Genomic DNA, 17,251 nt, shown 5'->3' on the forward strand with positions numbered 1-17,251 from the left:
AACTCAAGGCATCAAAATTAGCTGTCAAATTTTGTAATTAAGAAGTTTCTGTATTGTTCTAAAGGTAGCCTCCAATCACATGGCAGACCCTTAGGGGATGGAGCCACTCTAGGAAAAGCAGAAGGTTCCAAGTTCCCTTCCTGGCTTCTCCAAAATAGGCCAGAGAGATTCCTGCCTGCAACCTTGGAGAAGCTGCTGCCAGTTTGTGTAGACAATCCTGAGCTAGAGGGACCTATGGTCTGACTCAGTATATGGCAGCTGCCTATGTTCCAACTAGCTTAGTTTTCTGTCAGGAAATACAGCCATGCAGCCACCAGAAGAAAGGGGGCGGAGAAAGCTAAAAAGCCTCATGCAGACTATGAACTGGTTATGTTTGTGCTAAGAAAATGTAGTGATATTTATTTAGATGCTTCCGGAATTTCTACCAGTTTCTACTGTAGGGGTCATCTGAATACTTACCGGTGCTACAATTTTACCCGTCTGTCCAACCTGCATATCGTTGGGTACGAAGCCTGCATCAACAGCCGCACGCGAAGCACCAACTAGAAGTTAAAAAAAAAAAGCACTCTCAAGAATACTGTCACTTATTACATTTTTATTCTGCCCCTCCTCCAAGGAGCACAGGGCAACAGACACGAGCCTTTCTCCCTGCACGGGATCCCAACAACTTTGTGAGATAATAAGGCAGTTCACATAACCAAGAACCGGGCCGGACAAGCATCCGACCCAAGTTCAAGAGCTGCGTACACTCTCGTTTTCTGATTGTGGGCGAGTAAAAAACAAGGTAGGAGGAGTCGGTAGCTACCACCCAACCTAGGTGGCCAGATTTGGCTTTTAAAAAGCCAAATTCTGGCTTATGGCCCATCTGACCCATGAGTATACCCCTTAGGTTCTGACAACCCTGCCCCAACTGCCGCTTGCCACACAATGCCTCCGACCTTCTTGTTGCTTTTTAACAGCTGGAGGACAGCTGGTCTTGTGGTAAAGTAAAGGGTGCTGTCAAGTCAATTCCGACTCCTGGCGCCCAAAGACCCCTGTGGTTTTCTTTGGTGGAATACAGGAGGGGTTTCCCATTGCCTCCTCCCGCACAGTATGAGATGATGCCTTTCAGCATCTTCCTATATTGCTGCTGTCCGATATAGTACCAGCGGGGATTCGAACTGGCAACCTTCTGCTTGTTAGTCAAGCATTTCCCTGCTGTGCCTCTTAAGGTGGTCTTGTAGCAAACATGAATTGTGCCCTTTGGTCCATCCTGGTTATATTTGAATGGAAGTCTACATGTGTGAGCACCGTAAGTAATGCCCCTTAAGAGATGGGAGGAGCACCTGCCTGCTTGCTTGTAGAACGTTCCCAGTTCCCTCCCTGGCAGCAACTTCAAGTAGGGCTGAGATTCCTGCCTGCAACCTTGGAGAAGCCGCTGCCAGTCTGTGTAGACAAGACTGAGCTAGGTGGACCAAGGGTCTCACTCGGCATATGGCAGCTTCCTATGTGCCTATGATAATGTGAACTGCCTTAATATCGAGCCAGTGATCACCTATGGCCGAGCAGGGACATGAACCTGGATGCACCCCATTACACCACGCTGGAAACCTTGGTTTTCCCAGTTGTGGTTTGCAGAGCATGCAAACCGGCTAACCGGCTTCCTGATTTGGAAGAAATGGCAAACTTGGTTCACCATAAACCAGAAGGCGAGCAGAGGAGGGCATACCAATGAAAGTAGGAGCGTGTAAGCCACGCTTATTCTCTTAGCACCAAACCAGTTTCAAGTTCTGTCTGAGCAAAGCCATGGTCTAGCATTAGTCACGACAAGTATGTGAGAATTATGATTGATTGAGTGCGTGCGTGCGTGCCGTCAAGTCGGTGTTGACTCTTAGTGACCACATAGATAGATTCTCTCCAGGATGATCTGTCTTCAACTTGGCCTTGAAGGACTCTCAGTAGTGCACATAGTAGTACCAAAAAATTATAGTTCAGATCAAGAAATTATGTCTTGGGGCTACTTCTCTTTTTGTACATGAGTACAAACACAGGATACACATCTGATATCAGCACACACACATATAAACTGCCAATATTCTCCATAAGAAATATGGAAGCAGTGACCAGGAATGGATCAAACCTTTCTGCAATGCATCTCACAGAGAAAAGCTGCCATAGCTGTAATTTAAATGTATGCATGTTTAAAAGAAAACAGAAGAGAGATGTCAAAGATTTTATTGGACTAATGCAAGCCCCTGACAGTGATTCTCTGAATCTGATCTCAGCAAAACATTTCAAACTAATCCGCTTTAGAACTACCCTATGCACCCGAATAGAAGATGAGTCTGAATGTAAGATGATTCCCTTAAAAACAAAGGTTAAATATAGGTTATACTTGTATTGAAAAGGAACAGGACTCTGAATAAAAGCCAGGCCACCCCCACCCCTGATTTCTAATCTCAAAGAACATTGGGGGGGGGTGTAGACTAGCCGTGGATTCGGGTAAATATGGTAGATACCAATTGACACATCACTACTTGTATAGTAGTATTAACATACCGAGTCATTTTCATCAGAAGCTCCATTTGAAAAATCACTACAGCATGGTCAATTTGTTAGATTTATATACCGCCTTTCATGAAATATACCCAAGGCAGTTTACAAAAATTAACATAATTAAATACCATAAAACCACATTAAAACATCAAAATCAATTAAAACCATAAAACCATAAAACATCAAAAACAGCCATAAGAGATCTAGATGTTTTACTTGTTATTCATAAAAGCCATCAGCTACCAGCATGGTATCATACGAAGTACAATGACATTTAGGCCTGGTTGATAATAGTTTGAATCTAGCTTTAATGTGGGTTACCGATATTAGTGTGATTGTATTAACTCATGCCAAGGCAGGAATCCGAGATTCATCTCGGGCCATAAACCACCTTGGCATAGGTTCACACAATAACCCACATAAAGCTTAGACACAGAGACAACTGTGTGAACTAGACGGTAGTCAGGATAAAGACAAGCCCAGCTCAGTTCCTCTACCACATGGGAAAAGCAGCAACCCCAAGAGGTAGATCAAGACTTTTCCATCATAAATGGTATAGGAACAAATGATTAAAGCACTTCTTACCTGCCGCATGCAACTGATCAGCAAGGTCATACAACAGTTTGAAGTTTTCTCCACTCTTCAAGCCTCGCCCTTTAAAAATAAAATAAAGAGATCAAGTTTCTTGAAATCTCTAGGACAAAACTACCAAGACATTTCCAGACAAAATACAAGGTGCTTCTTATAACCTATACAGCTCTAAACAGCTTAGGCCCCGGGCATTTAAGAAATGTCTTCGCCATAAGCTTCATTGCTCGTTGAGATCATCTGGAGAGGTTCGTCTGCGGTTGCCACCAGCTCATCTGTGGCTATGCAGGGATAGGCCTTCACTGTTGGTGCCCCAAGACTCTGGAATAGGGATGTGCATGGACTGGTCCAGAGGCCATTCTAGAGGCCTCCGAACCAGTTCGAACTTGGGCCGGGCCGGCAGTCTGACGCCGGGGTCCTCCCGTTAAGGGCGGGGGGGGTCTGCACTTACCCCTCCCGCCACTTTCCCCCTGCCGGCACTCCATTTTTGTGAAAGGTTCTTGGGGCGGCAGCGTTCCTCCCTGCCGCCCCTGCCCTCATTATTGACCGGAACTACCAGAAGTAGTGATACCATCACACGCTGCGTGCACATGCAATGTGCGGCGGGCGCATGGCGGTCACACACGCAATCGCTACTTCCGGTATTTCTGGACAATAACGGAGGCAGGTGCAGCAGGGAGGAATGCTGCCACCCCAAAAACCTTTCGCAAAAATGGAGCGCCGGTGGGGGAAAAGCGGTGGGAGGGATACGTGCAAACACTGCCCCCCCCCGTTAAAGGGAGACCCCCGCCGGCGCCGAACTGCGCCTCCATGGTTTTGTGCACATCTCCATTCTGGAATGCACTCGCTGCTGAAATAAGAGCCTCCCCATCTCTGACAACTTTTTAAGAGTCTCTAAATACTTATTTTTCCACCCAAGCTTTTTTCAGTAATATGCATCCTCTCTGTCTCTCAAGGCCCTACTGCTCCAAGGACCTGAAGTTTATGTGGCTATGGTGGGCTCCAGGCTATGGACCCTCAATGGACATTAGCATGAGAATCCCCTACCCAATTTTAATATTGAAGGGCCTCTTAACTAATAATCAGCTTTTTGATGGTGGTCAAAAGGTAGGCTCCAAGAGCCTAAGGAAAGGCTCAGCTATGATTGACTTGCGCCACCTAATGGCACAGCGGGGAAGTAACTTGCCTAGGGAGCAAGAGGTTGCTAGTTCGAATCCCCGCTGGTATGTTTTCCAGCCTATGGGAAACACCTATATCGGGCAGCAGTCATATAGGAAAGATGCTGAAAGGCATCATCTCATATTGTGCAGGAGATGGCAATGGTTAACCCCTCCTGTATTCTACCAAAGACAACCACAGGGCTCAGTGGTCGCCAGGAGTCGACACTGAATCAATGGGACAATTTTACAACTTTCCTTTATGATTGATTTACCTAACCACCAATCAGCAGTGCCTGGAGGCAGGCACAGTTTTTGAATGGGGCTGGAAGGAAACCGGAAGCCCTATTTTTATTAGCGAGACCATGGTGTGCTGGTGTTCCCTCTTGTTCTGTGCTGTGTAAAAACATGGTTGAGGAGAGCTTTGAGATCTAGATCCATCCATCCAGTTTTTCAAACAATGCTTATTTGATTTTGATCAAATGCTTATTTTATTTGATCAAAAGTAGGGGGAGGGATTCAAGACAGAGGTTTTCCAAGTGCTCTGGTCTGGAAGAGTTTCTGTTTGTTTTTTAGTGGGGGGAGGAGTTGTTTGTTTGTTTGAGATGGCTGCCCTTTATTAAAACTTTAAAACATGAATTTCACCCATCTTACAGAACGGTATACAGCAGGAAGCTGCCATATACCAAGCCAGACCATTGGTCCATCTAGCTCAGCATGGTCTGCACCGGGGATTCTCAACACTGGGTCCCCAGATGTTCTTGGAGTTCAGCTCCCACAATCCCCAACCAGAGGCCACTGGGGCTGGGGATTATGGGAACTGAAATCCAATAACTTTGGGGGACCCAATGTTGAGAATCCCTGGTCTACACTGACTGGCAGTGGCTTCTCCAAAGTTGTAGGCAGAAGTGTCTCTCGGTCCTATCTTGGAGATGCTGCTAGGGAGGAAACTTGGAACCTAGATGCTCTTCCCAGAGCGGCCCCATCCCTTAAGGGGAATATCCTACAGTGCTCACACGTAGTCTCCCATTCCAATGCAACCAGGGCGAACCCTTAGGACAATGCTGCCTGGCAGCCGTGGTCTGTGCAGGCAGCAGGTGCTGAAGCAGAGCAAGCGCAATGCAGCGGCCTCTCTCGGCCTGTGAAAATCTCACATGGCATGACGGGCTCAGGTCCCTGCCATGAGGAGAGTACGGAGGTGGAGGCCTGGCGCTTAGGAAGGGGCGGGTGTTGAGAGAGATTGTCCCTTGTCCCCATGTGGTGGGCTCAGCAGGCCCCCAGCCAGCAGGAGGGAGTACATCCCAGGCAGGCTTGGGCCCTGCTGGCACCGCAGGATGGAGGCTGGCCCGCAGCAGGCCAAGGCGCAGGCCGTTTGCCAAGAGGGCAGAGCACTCGCTCGGTGGGCCTGTCGCCTGGGTGCGGGAGGTGGAGGTGCAGGAGGGCAGGCCGGACACTCACTCTGGCCTTGCATGCTGCTCTGACTTGCCTCCGTCTGGTGGGTTCGGTGGGCCCCCAGCCAGCAGGAGGAAGAATCCGCCATGGGCTGGCTTGGGCCGGTGCCACAGGACAGGGTGGCCGGGTGGGATGGAGGCTGGCAGGCCAGGACAAGGCAGTTGGCAAGGAGAAAAAATGGTGGTGCTGCTGGGCTTGCTCTCTCCTTCCTTTCACTGGTCTGTCTCTCCCCCTCCCCTTTTCACTTCTCTTTTTCTCCTTGATTCCTTTCTCCTTCCTTCACTCCCTCCTCCATCTTTCTCTTCCCCTCCCTCCCTTTTATTTTCTTCTCTCTCTCTCCTGGCCTTTCTTTCACTTGCACCCCCCCCCCCACTTCCTTCCTTCCATAGACGCAGGGAATACTTACAGACAACCTAGAATAGTTCTGTGGATGCCCTAGGGTCATTTAGTTGCTTTCCTAAAACCAACGTCGCTGCTTCTTCCTCTTTAAAGCAAAACTTGCAAACTGGGGGCCGGAGACCCTGCAAGGACCGAGCTGCACCCCTGGGGCCGGCCGGGGGTGAGTGGCTGGGGAGAGGCAGGTGCCCAAGGCAGGCAGGGAGTGGTGCTCAAAGGCTCTGCGTAAGAAGAGGAGTGAGGAGGACCCCCAGCCTTTGCGTGTGCTCCCCCTTTCCCCTTGGGGTGCTGAGTCTCCTTTTGCTCCTTTAACAGTAGGAGATGGGGCACATGCTGGATAAACCTGCCTCTCTGGGGCCTTTTTCTCATGATAAAAGCTTGATATGAAACCTCCATAATCAGACAAGCAGAGCCTGTGGATGAGCTACTTTTTTATTACACTTGTATCCCACTCTCCATCCAAGGAGGTCTGAGCGATGTGCTTTTTTAAAAAAAACAACAAACAAACATTGTCCTCACAAGAGCCCTGTGAGGTAGGACTGGGAGAAAAGTCACTGCCATCTCTCCAGTGGCAGCGGCTGGTGACTCTCTTATGTTCCCCTTTTAGATTGTGAGCCCTTTGGGGACAGGGAGCCATCTTTTTTATTTATGTGTAAACCACCTAGAGACTTCGTTAGTGGGCAGTAGCAATAGCACTTACACTTACATTTATATACCGCTTTATAGCTGGAAGCTCTCTAAGCGGTTTACAATGATTTAGCATATTGCCCCCCAACATTCTGGGTACTCATTTTACCGACCTCGGAAGGATGGAAGGCTGAGTCAACCTTGAGCCCCTGGTCAGGATCGAACTTGCAACCTTCTGGTTACAGGGCAGCAGTTTTACCACTGCGTATACAAATATTTTTGAAAAACAAACTGCTTTGGGAACTTTTGTTGAAAAGCGGTATATAAATTTATTTAGATATTAATTTATTTGTTTGTTTGTTTGTTTGTTTGTTTGTTTATTTATGTTTTCATTTTGTTCCTCATATCACAGGGAAGGAAAGGTTGTGCTGTCAAAGTCAGTGTCGACGCCTGACGACCACAGAGTCATGTGGCTTTCTTGGTCAAAAAGAAAGTGTGAGAAGATGCCTTCCAGCACCTTCCTATCTCGCTGCGGCCCAATATAGGTGTTCCCCATATTCTGGGAAAGACACCAGCGGGGATTGGGACCAACAGCCCCTGCTCTCTAGGCAGGTTGCTTCTCTGCCATCTGCTGTCATGGAGGGAAGATTTAAAGGCAGCCCTCTCTCTGCTCGACTTTGCCCCTGCGGGTCTGGTCAAGTGGAGAAAAGTGTCCACGCTATCCTATATTGCAACTTTTGTAGGGACGCCAGCCTAAAATTAGTGTCCCATCTGCTGCAACGTTTTCCTGGGCACATGGATGACTTCTATCTGAAGTATTTACTGTCCAGTCTGGATGATGAGCTAATTAACAAAATGGCTAGGTACTGTTATATCATTTGTAACATCCGTTTAGGTTTTCAGTAATGTTTTGCTTTCTTTTTTCTGCGACTCTTGTGCTACGATTGTAATGGAGGGTGCTCTGTTCCTTTTGGTTACCAGAAAGATCTGTCTGGAGCTTCCCATAACCGTCTCAGGTTTAATCTATTAGTATTTTGTGTGATTTACTTCGTTGAGTTTCTGCAAGTATGTATGTTGATGTATGTATGTTTTATTATGCATTGGTCTATGACCGCAATAAAGTATCTGTTCTGTTCTGTTCCGGTGGCTCCTCATATCATACATTGCACTAACATCTAGTGTTTGCAGGCTTCTTTTTGCTTATGGCAGTGGTTCGCAAACTTGGGTCCCCAGATGTTGTTGGACTACACCTCCCATCATCCCTAGCTACCATGTTTTGTTTTGTTTTTCAGGAGAAAGAAGGGGAGAAAGCCAAAATTAGTAGGCTTTTCTTGTTATTACTAAGGTACCTGCCTAATTCTGGCTCTGCCTACAACGCCACCCACAACTGGCTCCACCTCTTACTACCTCTGGCCCCACCCTTCACCTGCCCTGCCTAGCACCCACCCAAGTCCCAAGAGCCTGGACACCATGGCACAGTTAAACAGCATTTCCATTATCCTTGAATGTCATTTGCTTTAGTTACAGTTTGTTGAGATTGCTTCTTCAACTTTACAAACAATGACTCTTCTTTATCAGCAATATTTTCATCGCAGAACAGAAGAATTAAAGTTTTGCAAAGTTACACTCCCCCTGCTGGCTTGAGAGCTAAGGTTCTCAAGCTGGAAAGCAGATTAGGGTTGCTTTAAGGTAAAGTGTGCTGTCGAGTCGATGTCAACCACAGAGCCCTGTGGTTGTCTTTGTTAGAATACAGGAGGGGTTCACCATTGCCATCTCCTGGCGTGCAGTATGAGATGATGCCTTTCAGCATCTTCCTATATCGCTGCTGCCTGATAGAGGCGTTTCCCATAGTCTGGGAAACATACCAGCGGGGATTCGAACCAGCAACCTCTGGCTTGATAATCAAGTCATTTTCCTGCTGAGCCATTAGGTAGCATCAGGGTTGCTTACTGCTATTTTATTTTCTTGCCAATGTCAAGGTAACTAATTAGATACAGTATTGCAGTACTGCGAACGACCTGCAGTCGTTTTTAAAGCTCTTGAAACCACAACTGTGTATCATTCATTCAACCACGCTAATTGAGAAGACAAATGCCGATATTTGTAGCTATTTATCAAATATCTCACTGCATGCTTGAAAAATAAATCCCTAATTTCAAGTCTCCAGCGACAAATTCCAAACAAAGCTTTGCAGAGCGCGGCAGGTACACAAAAAAGTTTGTGTTTTCTATTTCACTGAAATGTTGCTATTCCAGTCCATTAGCCATAACTTACCACCCGATACAACTACTTTTGCACTCGTCAGTTCTGGCCGGTCGCTTTTCGTTAGCTTCTGTTCGATCCATTCAGACTGTCCAACTACTGAAGGAGCCGATACTGTTTCATCAAAAGCCATAAAGAAGAGACTCTTTAAGTACAAATCAGTCACCACAAATCTATACATGAAGCGAAATCAAAACGGTCCATCTTCTAGATTTTTCTTTTTTTAATGGGGGGGAGGGCCAGCAAAAGCCAAAATTATAAAGAGCACACAATGACTCAAGAAAGAGATAACTAATAGTGCAAGATGCAAATATGTATCCATCCATCCTGCAAGATTTAAAGAGGAATTATCAGAAAAACCAAAGGACATTTACAGTGAACACTTTGCAGAGTACTAATACAGCATATCTCCCTGCCCTCCGATTTGTAAACAACCCTAGTTTACAAATGCCTGAAAATATATCCTTTTTTATATATTCAGATGTTTTTAGTTAAATCAATGCAGTCCATAGCCTGTGTAATTTTTCCTGCAATATATAATCTATAAATCTTAGGGCTTTAATACCCCATTAACACCCCAGATATGTTTACTCAAAAGCAAGGGCCCATGATTTCTATCAGACTTTCTCCCAAGAGTGTACCCCCAAAAGGTCTTTATTAGGTCTCTTTTTAAAAAAAAATTAGGTCTTTATTCTTTATTCTTTTCTTTATTAGGTCTTGTACCAGTTCTGCCAGTTCAAGAGAGGTTTACACCTCGATTCCTGTAGCTTTATATAAAACTCCACCTAGGACTGCTACAAGAATAGGAAAGGCACAGGAATATAGGAAGCTGCCATTTACTGAGTCAGACCATTGGTCCATCTAGCTCATATTGTCTTCACAGACTGGCAGCAGCTTCTCCAAGGTTGCAGGCAGAAATCTCTCTCGGCCCTATCTTGGAGATGCTGCCAGGGAGGGAACTTGGAACCTTCTGCTCTTCCCAGAGCGGCTCCATCCCTTAAGGGGAATCTCTTACAGTGCTCACACATCAAGTCTCCCATTCATATGCAACCAGGGCAGACCCTGCTTAGCTAAGGGGACAAGTCATGCTTGCTACCACCAGACCAGCTCTCCTACCAAGGAGCAAGGTTGGCGTGGGCCCTGGGGGAAAAAAGCAGAGATCCCTCTCCTGCGGGAAGTGGGGGTCCTCCCTCAGGGGCCCAGGGTCTTTGTTTCCTTCCCTCTTTCCCCAGACCCCCCATTCAGTTGTAACTATGCCCCTGGGTAGAAGTCAAGCTAGGCTATTACAGAAATTTGCAAAAGACACGGCTGAGTAACAGGAAATACAGACTCTAACAGCCTAACATGTAGGTTACTTTTGTTTTGTAATCTGATTATAGGCACTCTCGTCAAACTTGATCAAAAGAGACAAGCAGTAACGGAACACTCACCTTTTTCTAAACTAGCACTGCCACCACTTAGAGCTGCTGCCTCAAAGGAAGTCCCGCGCACAGAGAACACCTTGACTTTCTCGTCACACTTCACAGTGCACAGGGCATTCCCTGCAAAGAGATCACACTGCCTGTGAAAACAGCGCCGCAAACCCCAATCAACCCCAATGTACAGATCTGAACAAAACAATGGCAGCTTTACAAACTTGTGCTTCCTCCTAGAGGAAGCACAAATATAGAAAACGAAAAGAGGATGAAAATATGTTTAAAAAAATAGCAATTCTAGCCTTTAGTGAGTACTGAAATGATTTTAAACTGGTTTTAATTTTGTTTTAACGAGTAATCTGTTTTTATATTTGTGACCCGCCTAGACTCTAGAACAGGCCTGCAACTGAGGCCCCCCCCCCCCAGCTGTTTTTGGACTACAACTCCCATAATCCCCAGCCATAGTGGCCAATAGCCATACACCTCTTTTCAACAAAGAAAGTTCTCAAGGCAGTCTACACATCAAGAGAGATAAAATAATGGTTCTCTGCCCAAAAGGGGCTCACAATCTAAAAATGAAAAAGGACAAGGGAGACACCAGCAAATAGCCATGAAGTTGGAGGAACAAGATGCTTGGATAAATAGCGACAGCTGCTCTCCCGCTAAGAGAACCACCACTTAAAAGGTGCCTCTTTGCCTAGTTTACAGGGGATAAATTCTGGCTCAGAAAAATGGAAAGAGCAACCAGTTCTGAAGGTTCTCCTCTACTAGGAAATGGAAAGTTACATTTTTTTGTAATTTACAAGGATTTCCACAATTGTTTCTGAAGACTACCTGCTATGATAAGCAAATATAATATGACAACTGAAGAAAGCACAATGCACTCAGAAGGCTACAAGCATTACGAATACAACTAAGGAAAATCTGGCCTGCACTTCTAGAATACTAGAAGTGGTCACACTTGAGATTACTTGAATAAGGAAACTATTAAAGAGTTATTTCGGATTTTTTGCAAAAGCACATGGAGGTCAAAATTATGTATTTAACGTGACCTGCAGCTTGGCCCTAAATGACCTTTTTCAGATGTTAATACTAAACTATGGTTTAGTCTTTCACAGTTCATTCATTCATTCATTCATTCATTCATTCACTCATTCAATTTCTATATCGCCCTTCCAAAAATGGAAATTATCTCCCTGGTTTAGCAACAAACCATGGCTTGACACAAACCAAGTTCAGAAGTTTATAAAAACACAGAGCAGAAAGCAGCACAAACCCAAGGCTGCTTGTACATGCAACATGAAGCCATTGTTTAGCACTACGTTTGAATGCAGCCCAGCCAAGGTAGTTTCCCCCTCAGTTGTGTATTTACAACACAAATGATGAAAGACATGGTGGGGGAGAGAGAAATATACTGAAAGAAGCAAAACGCATTGCTGGTAATAGAAAAACACAAATGATTCCAAAATGAGAATAATTAGAAAGTAAGTGAAAACCCAATACAACCCATCAATCTCTGAAAGGCAGGAGAACACTGAGAAAGGAAAGAAAATCCTGCCATAACAAATTTAAAAGAAACAAAAGCGAATGCTCTCATGTCCAAATCAAATTAGAGAATCAGCCAAGCATGATGAGGCTAGACAAATAAGGGCTGCAAAATAATTAGGGAAAGTCAATTAAATATCACAAATAATCATATCAATGTCTCCCTAACTAAGAAAAATAATCCTATAGATTGCTGAAATCAGAACTAATGTAACCCATATTAAATAAAGAGAATTATCGGAATGACTTACGTTTTGCAAAATCTTATCAGAAGTGCATTAACAGAAATATAATACATTTGAAAAGCATCAGCAGATTCTGTTAATTAAGAAGCTATATCTGGTTTCCCAGGACTTTGAACTACAATCCTATAGTACTAGGGATGATCCTATTAGTTGCGTCAGAAAGGCCATTCTTTTTCTGGTTCTTGATTTTGGATTCACTCAGGCAAACCTCCTGCACAGGTCCAAGCCAGAGTGCAACACAGACTCACCTGCATAGATCGTCCGCACAAAAGTGTCAGGTGACTTAATTTCAATGATGTCTGAAACAGGAGCAACATCCAGCTTAGCTGCCACTCTGGGGAGAAGACTCTATACATTGGAGGGAGGGAGGGAGGGAGATGAAAAAAAGGAGTCGTTTTGTCTGTCTGGAAGCAAAATGTAGCCAACCCAAAATAAAGTTCTGTTTTCCACATGGGAGGGGGCACACAGTATGCAAGAAGTGTATTTGTTTGTACATTGAAAGAAACAAAGTTTTAAAGTCCCAGAACACAGTACTGCAAGCTTCCAAGACCGAACGAATGTTGAGGGCAAAGGCCGGGGGGGGGGCACCCTAGAGTAACTAATTGTCTAGAGGGAAAACTTCCAAGTTCACACAGAACATTCAAGGATTGGAATTCCTGCCTCTGCTGCTACCTTTTGTCTTTCAGGGATGCATGCCGCCAGCTAAGAAAGCTACATTAAAATCCTGGATTTCGCCATTGCCTTCTATGAGCAGTTTTCTCTTCTGGCCCAGAGGAGGAAAACAGAACCTGATGGAACCACGTCAGGTCAACTGTGCAAGTCTTATGGCTGAGGGGAGTTGAGCAATGGGATGTTAAGAAATGAGGTGGGAGATGGGGGCAGAGAGAGGGTGGGAGGGAACGGGACTGCTTGGCCTTCTAGCTTGTGCATGCTTAGGGGCCACAATTGAAGGATGCACCAACACCACACTGGGATGTCCTTCAGTGACGTCAGGGAGGGTGCACTCTCAGTTTGGGCTGTGTTCATGTGAACTGGCCCCACAGTGACCTATCTGTGTCACTCCTGAACACTCCTCTTGCACAAGCTCCATTAGAACGATGAAAATTGCACTGAAGTGGTGCACTTACACTTTGGGAATATGCACAGAATCCAAGTTTTCACAATTACACAATCACATTGTGTAAGCACTCAAGTTCTTCTGAGCAACAGATTTTTTAGGCGTCCTGTATGCTCACCTTTCCGAAGGCAGATGCTCCAGCACAGATGTGTGTGTAACTAAACTGCTTCTGAGTTGCCAAGATCAATGGTGTCAGCTCCTCTGGGGACGAGACATACTGGTTAGAGTGCCTTGTATTTTCGACCACAACAGTGACGGCAGAGAAACTTAATGGCAAACCGTATTTACAAATACACCTCACCAGGCAGAAGTCCTTTGAATGCATCATGCTGGACAAGGAGAACTTTGGCAACCCCTTGTACTTTGGTGAGCAATTGAGCCACCTGTCAGGAAGAAGGAGAGGATGCGATGGATTTGTCCGTGCAGAGTATGACTACTGTGACAGCTAAGAAATGTGCCCTATTAAAGATGCAGTAAAAGGATTCCATACCCCACAAAAAGCTAAAAGCTAAAGCTAAAAGTGCTTAGCAGGAGGGGAGAATTCTGGCGGGGGGAAACCTAACATGTACACAGAATTCAGTTTTCGCTCACTCTCCTCAACCCTCTTTCAGAATTTGATAGCAGGACTTGAAGCACAGTTCTCTTTTGGCTGAACCAGCACCCAAACTGATAGACTTAACACAACACTTAAAGAACTTTTTCTTTATTCTGCATGCGAGTTTGAGAGTCTCTTGCTAACATTACCTAGTCACTTTTACTAGACAACAACTTACCGATAAATACAAGTTCTCTTGATTTTTCACCTTAAAAATCAGGGGTTTTTTTGTAGATATGGGAAGCTGTTCTTAGAAATCTCAAGCCCTGTATGTCTTCTTGTGTGTGTTAGCATACACCAGCATATAAGCACAGCAGTGCATGACTGGATAATGAAGTTATTTGCCTTGGGATTTTCTTGATAAAAGGCAGGGTATAAATTTAACAATAAATAAATATTCCCACGAGCAGTGAAAACCAGGCTTGGGAAGCCCAGCTCGGTTTTCACTGCACATGAGAGCCACTGGGAGCAATGAAGCAGCAGCAAGCCTCAAGTAAGTAGCCAGTGTGGTGTAGTGGTTAGAGTGCTGGACTAGGATCAGGGAGACCCGAGTTCAAATCCCCATTCAGCCATGATGCCAGCTGGGTGACTCTGGGCCAGTTGCTTCTCTCTCAGCCTAACCTACTTCACAGGGTTGTTGTGAAAGAGAAACTCAAGTATGTAGTGCACCGCTCTGGGCTCCTTGGATGTAAATAATAATAATAATAAATGTAAATAATAATAATAATAATAATAATAATAAGAAGAAGAAGAAGAAGAAGAAGAAGAAGAAGAAGAAGAAGAAGTAGTAGTAGTAGTAGTAGTAGTAGTAGTAGTAGTAGTAGCCCAGCGCTTAACCCAGGTTTAGGGCGCGAGTGCACCACAAAATGGGGCTATGTGATCATGTGTCTGCTGCGGCTGCTGCTTGCAGGCGCCGCCAGGCAATCTACCGCTCGTCTGGGTGGGCGATCCACCCGCCCAGGGAAAGGTAAGAGATCGTCTGCAGGGAGGGTTGGGAAAACCCACTCTCCCCGCAGACCTCCTTTAGGCGCTTCACACTGCTCGTGTGAAGCGCTTCTATGTGCTCATTTGTCTGTACTGATTTAGTATGTGATCAGAACAATACAAGTAAATAAAGAACCTTTTGACACATGCTTGGTCTCACGTGGCAATATTCACAATGAAGCTGTTCTAGAGTGAAGGCAGCCTTTTAGATAAACGATTGAAGGCGATTGTCTAGCCCTGCTCCACAATCTTAAGTGCCGCCCCTCCAACCCTCCATTTCAGAACACAGACATCTAAAATCTCTCTCTCTCTCTCTCTCTCTCTCTCTCTCTCCTGCCTTTCAGGACCAAATCCTCCCTGAAAGGATCCTGCAGTTTTATTATTACCTTTTCACAACTGGTGCCAGCTACTAAACATGATACTTCGCCTCCGAGACGGTTTGCTGCAGTTATAGCATTCAGCGTAATAGGCGTGAGAGTCTCATTTGTGTGTTCAGCTACTACCAGCGTACTCTGAAACCGGTGAAGCAGCGACACCTAAAAAGCAAGAGATGAAGGAAGAAGGTGGTCACCCCTGAATGCCAACGCTTAAGATTTTACACTGGAACCTCATATTAAGGTACTCAGGCCAGCAATGTTATCTCAACCAGGCTTCAAGAAACCAAGAGTCCCTCCGGTCTCTTGCCCGGGGAGCATCCCCCTCAAAACTGCTGGGTGGGAGTTGGAAAAACCAGGTCTAGATTTGGGGGGAGAGGAAGGAGCCTCAATCTTCTAGTTATGTTAGGTACTCAATCCAGAGGGGAAAATAAATCCCCTCTCCTTTTCTTCAGGGACAACTTGGGGATAGGAAGGAGGAGGCGTTTCTCTACTTCAGGCTGGGGGGGAAGTAGAAGCAACAACAGGACTGAGTGCTTTTGCTGTGTGCGCGCATGCATGTGGCTAGCCTCTCTAGTCCTCCTGGTGAGAAAGATTCTCGCTGGACTGGGCTGGGGCACAAATGAAGCCCTACACCAGGCAACCTGCAAAAAATGAAGAGCCAAAAAAATGTGACGGGGAGGCTGAGGAGAGTGAGGGAGCCAGATCTGAATTGTCAAGCTGGGTGAGAGTTGAGGAAAACCAGGATTGGGTTGGGTGGCGGGGAGAAAGAGTGTTTTCTAGTTATGTTTGGTACAGTTCCTAGCGAGATGAGGGCAGTGTTTGATTTCTAGGAAGACACTCAGGAACTCAGGCTTCCGAACGAGCAATGCCATCCATCCCACCAGCCCTTCTCCTTAATTCCATTTGGGGAGAAGCAGGAGTGCTGGTCTTGTGGTAGCAAGCATGACTTGTCCCCTTAGCTAAGCAAGGTCCACCCTGGTTGCATATGAAAGGGAGACCAGAAGTGTGAGCACTGGAAGAGATTCCCCTTAGGGGTTGGAGCCGCTCTGGGAAGAGCAGAAGCCTTCAAGTTCCCTCCCTGGCTTCTCCAGATAGTGCTGAGAGAGATTCCTGCCTGCAACCTTGGAGAAGCTGCTGCCAGTCTGTGAAGACAATACTGGGCTAGATAGACCAATTGTCTGATGCAGTATATGGCAGCATCCTATGTTCCTCTTGCTCCATGAAAAGAAGAGCACCCTGCACATTTTCAGAGGCATTTTTAATAAATTCCCGCTAGCTAACAGAAATTAATCATTGGCTATCAAGCCTGGGAGAATCCACCTAATGGTGCAGTGGGGAAATGACTTGACTAGCAAGCCAGAGGTGGTTGGTTGGAATCCTGGCTCGTTTGTTTCCCAGACTATGGGAAACACCTATATCGGGCAGCAGCAATCTAGGAAGATGCTGAAAGGCATCATCTCATACTGCGCAGGAGATGGCAATGGTCAACCCCTCCCGTATTCTACCAAAGACAACCACAGGGCTCTGTGGGCGCCAGGAGACGACACCAACTCAATGGAACACTTTACACTTTATCAAGCCTGGGCCTAAGTTACAGTTCTGCTGAAAGGCTGTTGGGAATAAGCTTGGGGAACAGTTTTGAGTGTGCATATGTGTGGGGACAGAGCAGTGCTTGGCTGGAAAGCCACAGTGATATTTATGGACTCTTGGTTGTAACCAATAAAATTTATTTAGTAGCCCAATACTTATATAGCACTTTCAACCACAGAGCAGGATCTGACATTCCTGTCCAACATGATCCATCTACGAAGGATCCTATACATCCCAAGGTCCCTATAAGGATAGAAAAGAGAGCAACACCAGAGACAGTGGGAGCAAAACACACTCCGATGGCATGATGAGCATGAATTCCTTGCTTTTATTATTACCAACTCTTCACCAGTCATTAAAAACTAC

At 45.7% G+C, this 17,251-nt stretch overlaps 1 protein-coding gene across 1 annotated transcript in view; it reads right to left on the reverse strand.

Annotated features, from left to right (window-relative positions):
• Positions 1-17,251, reverse strand: part of ETFA (electron transfer flavoprotein subunit alpha) — a 56,597-nt gene that overhangs the window by 21,067 nt on the left and 18,279 nt on the right. The window contains exons 2-9 of the mRNA XM_053272873.1: positions 15,305-15,454; positions 13,641-13,722; positions 13,458-13,540; positions 12,471-12,570; positions 10,448-10,558; positions 9,030-9,131; positions 3,121-3,189; positions 460-542 (exon numbers count right to left, since the gene is read on the reverse strand). Of these exons, the coding sequence (XP_053128848.1) occupies positions 460-542; positions 3,121-3,189; positions 9,030-9,131; positions 10,448-10,558; positions 12,471-12,570; positions 13,458-13,540; positions 13,641-13,722; positions 15,305-15,454 (780 nt within the window). The remainder of the gene's footprint in view (positions 1-459; positions 543-3,120; positions 3,190-9,029; positions 9,132-10,447; positions 10,559-12,470; positions 12,571-13,457; positions 13,541-13,640; positions 13,723-15,304; positions 15,455-17,251) is intronic.

The sequence above is a fragment of the Hemicordylus capensis genome, chromosome 10 (genome assembly GCF_027244095.1).
Source record: "Hemicordylus capensis ecotype Gifberg chromosome 10, rHemCap1.1.pri, whole genome shotgun sequence".
NCBI classification, from domain to species: Eukaryota; Metazoa; Chordata; class Lepidosauria; order Squamata; family Cordylidae; genus Hemicordylus; species Hemicordylus capensis.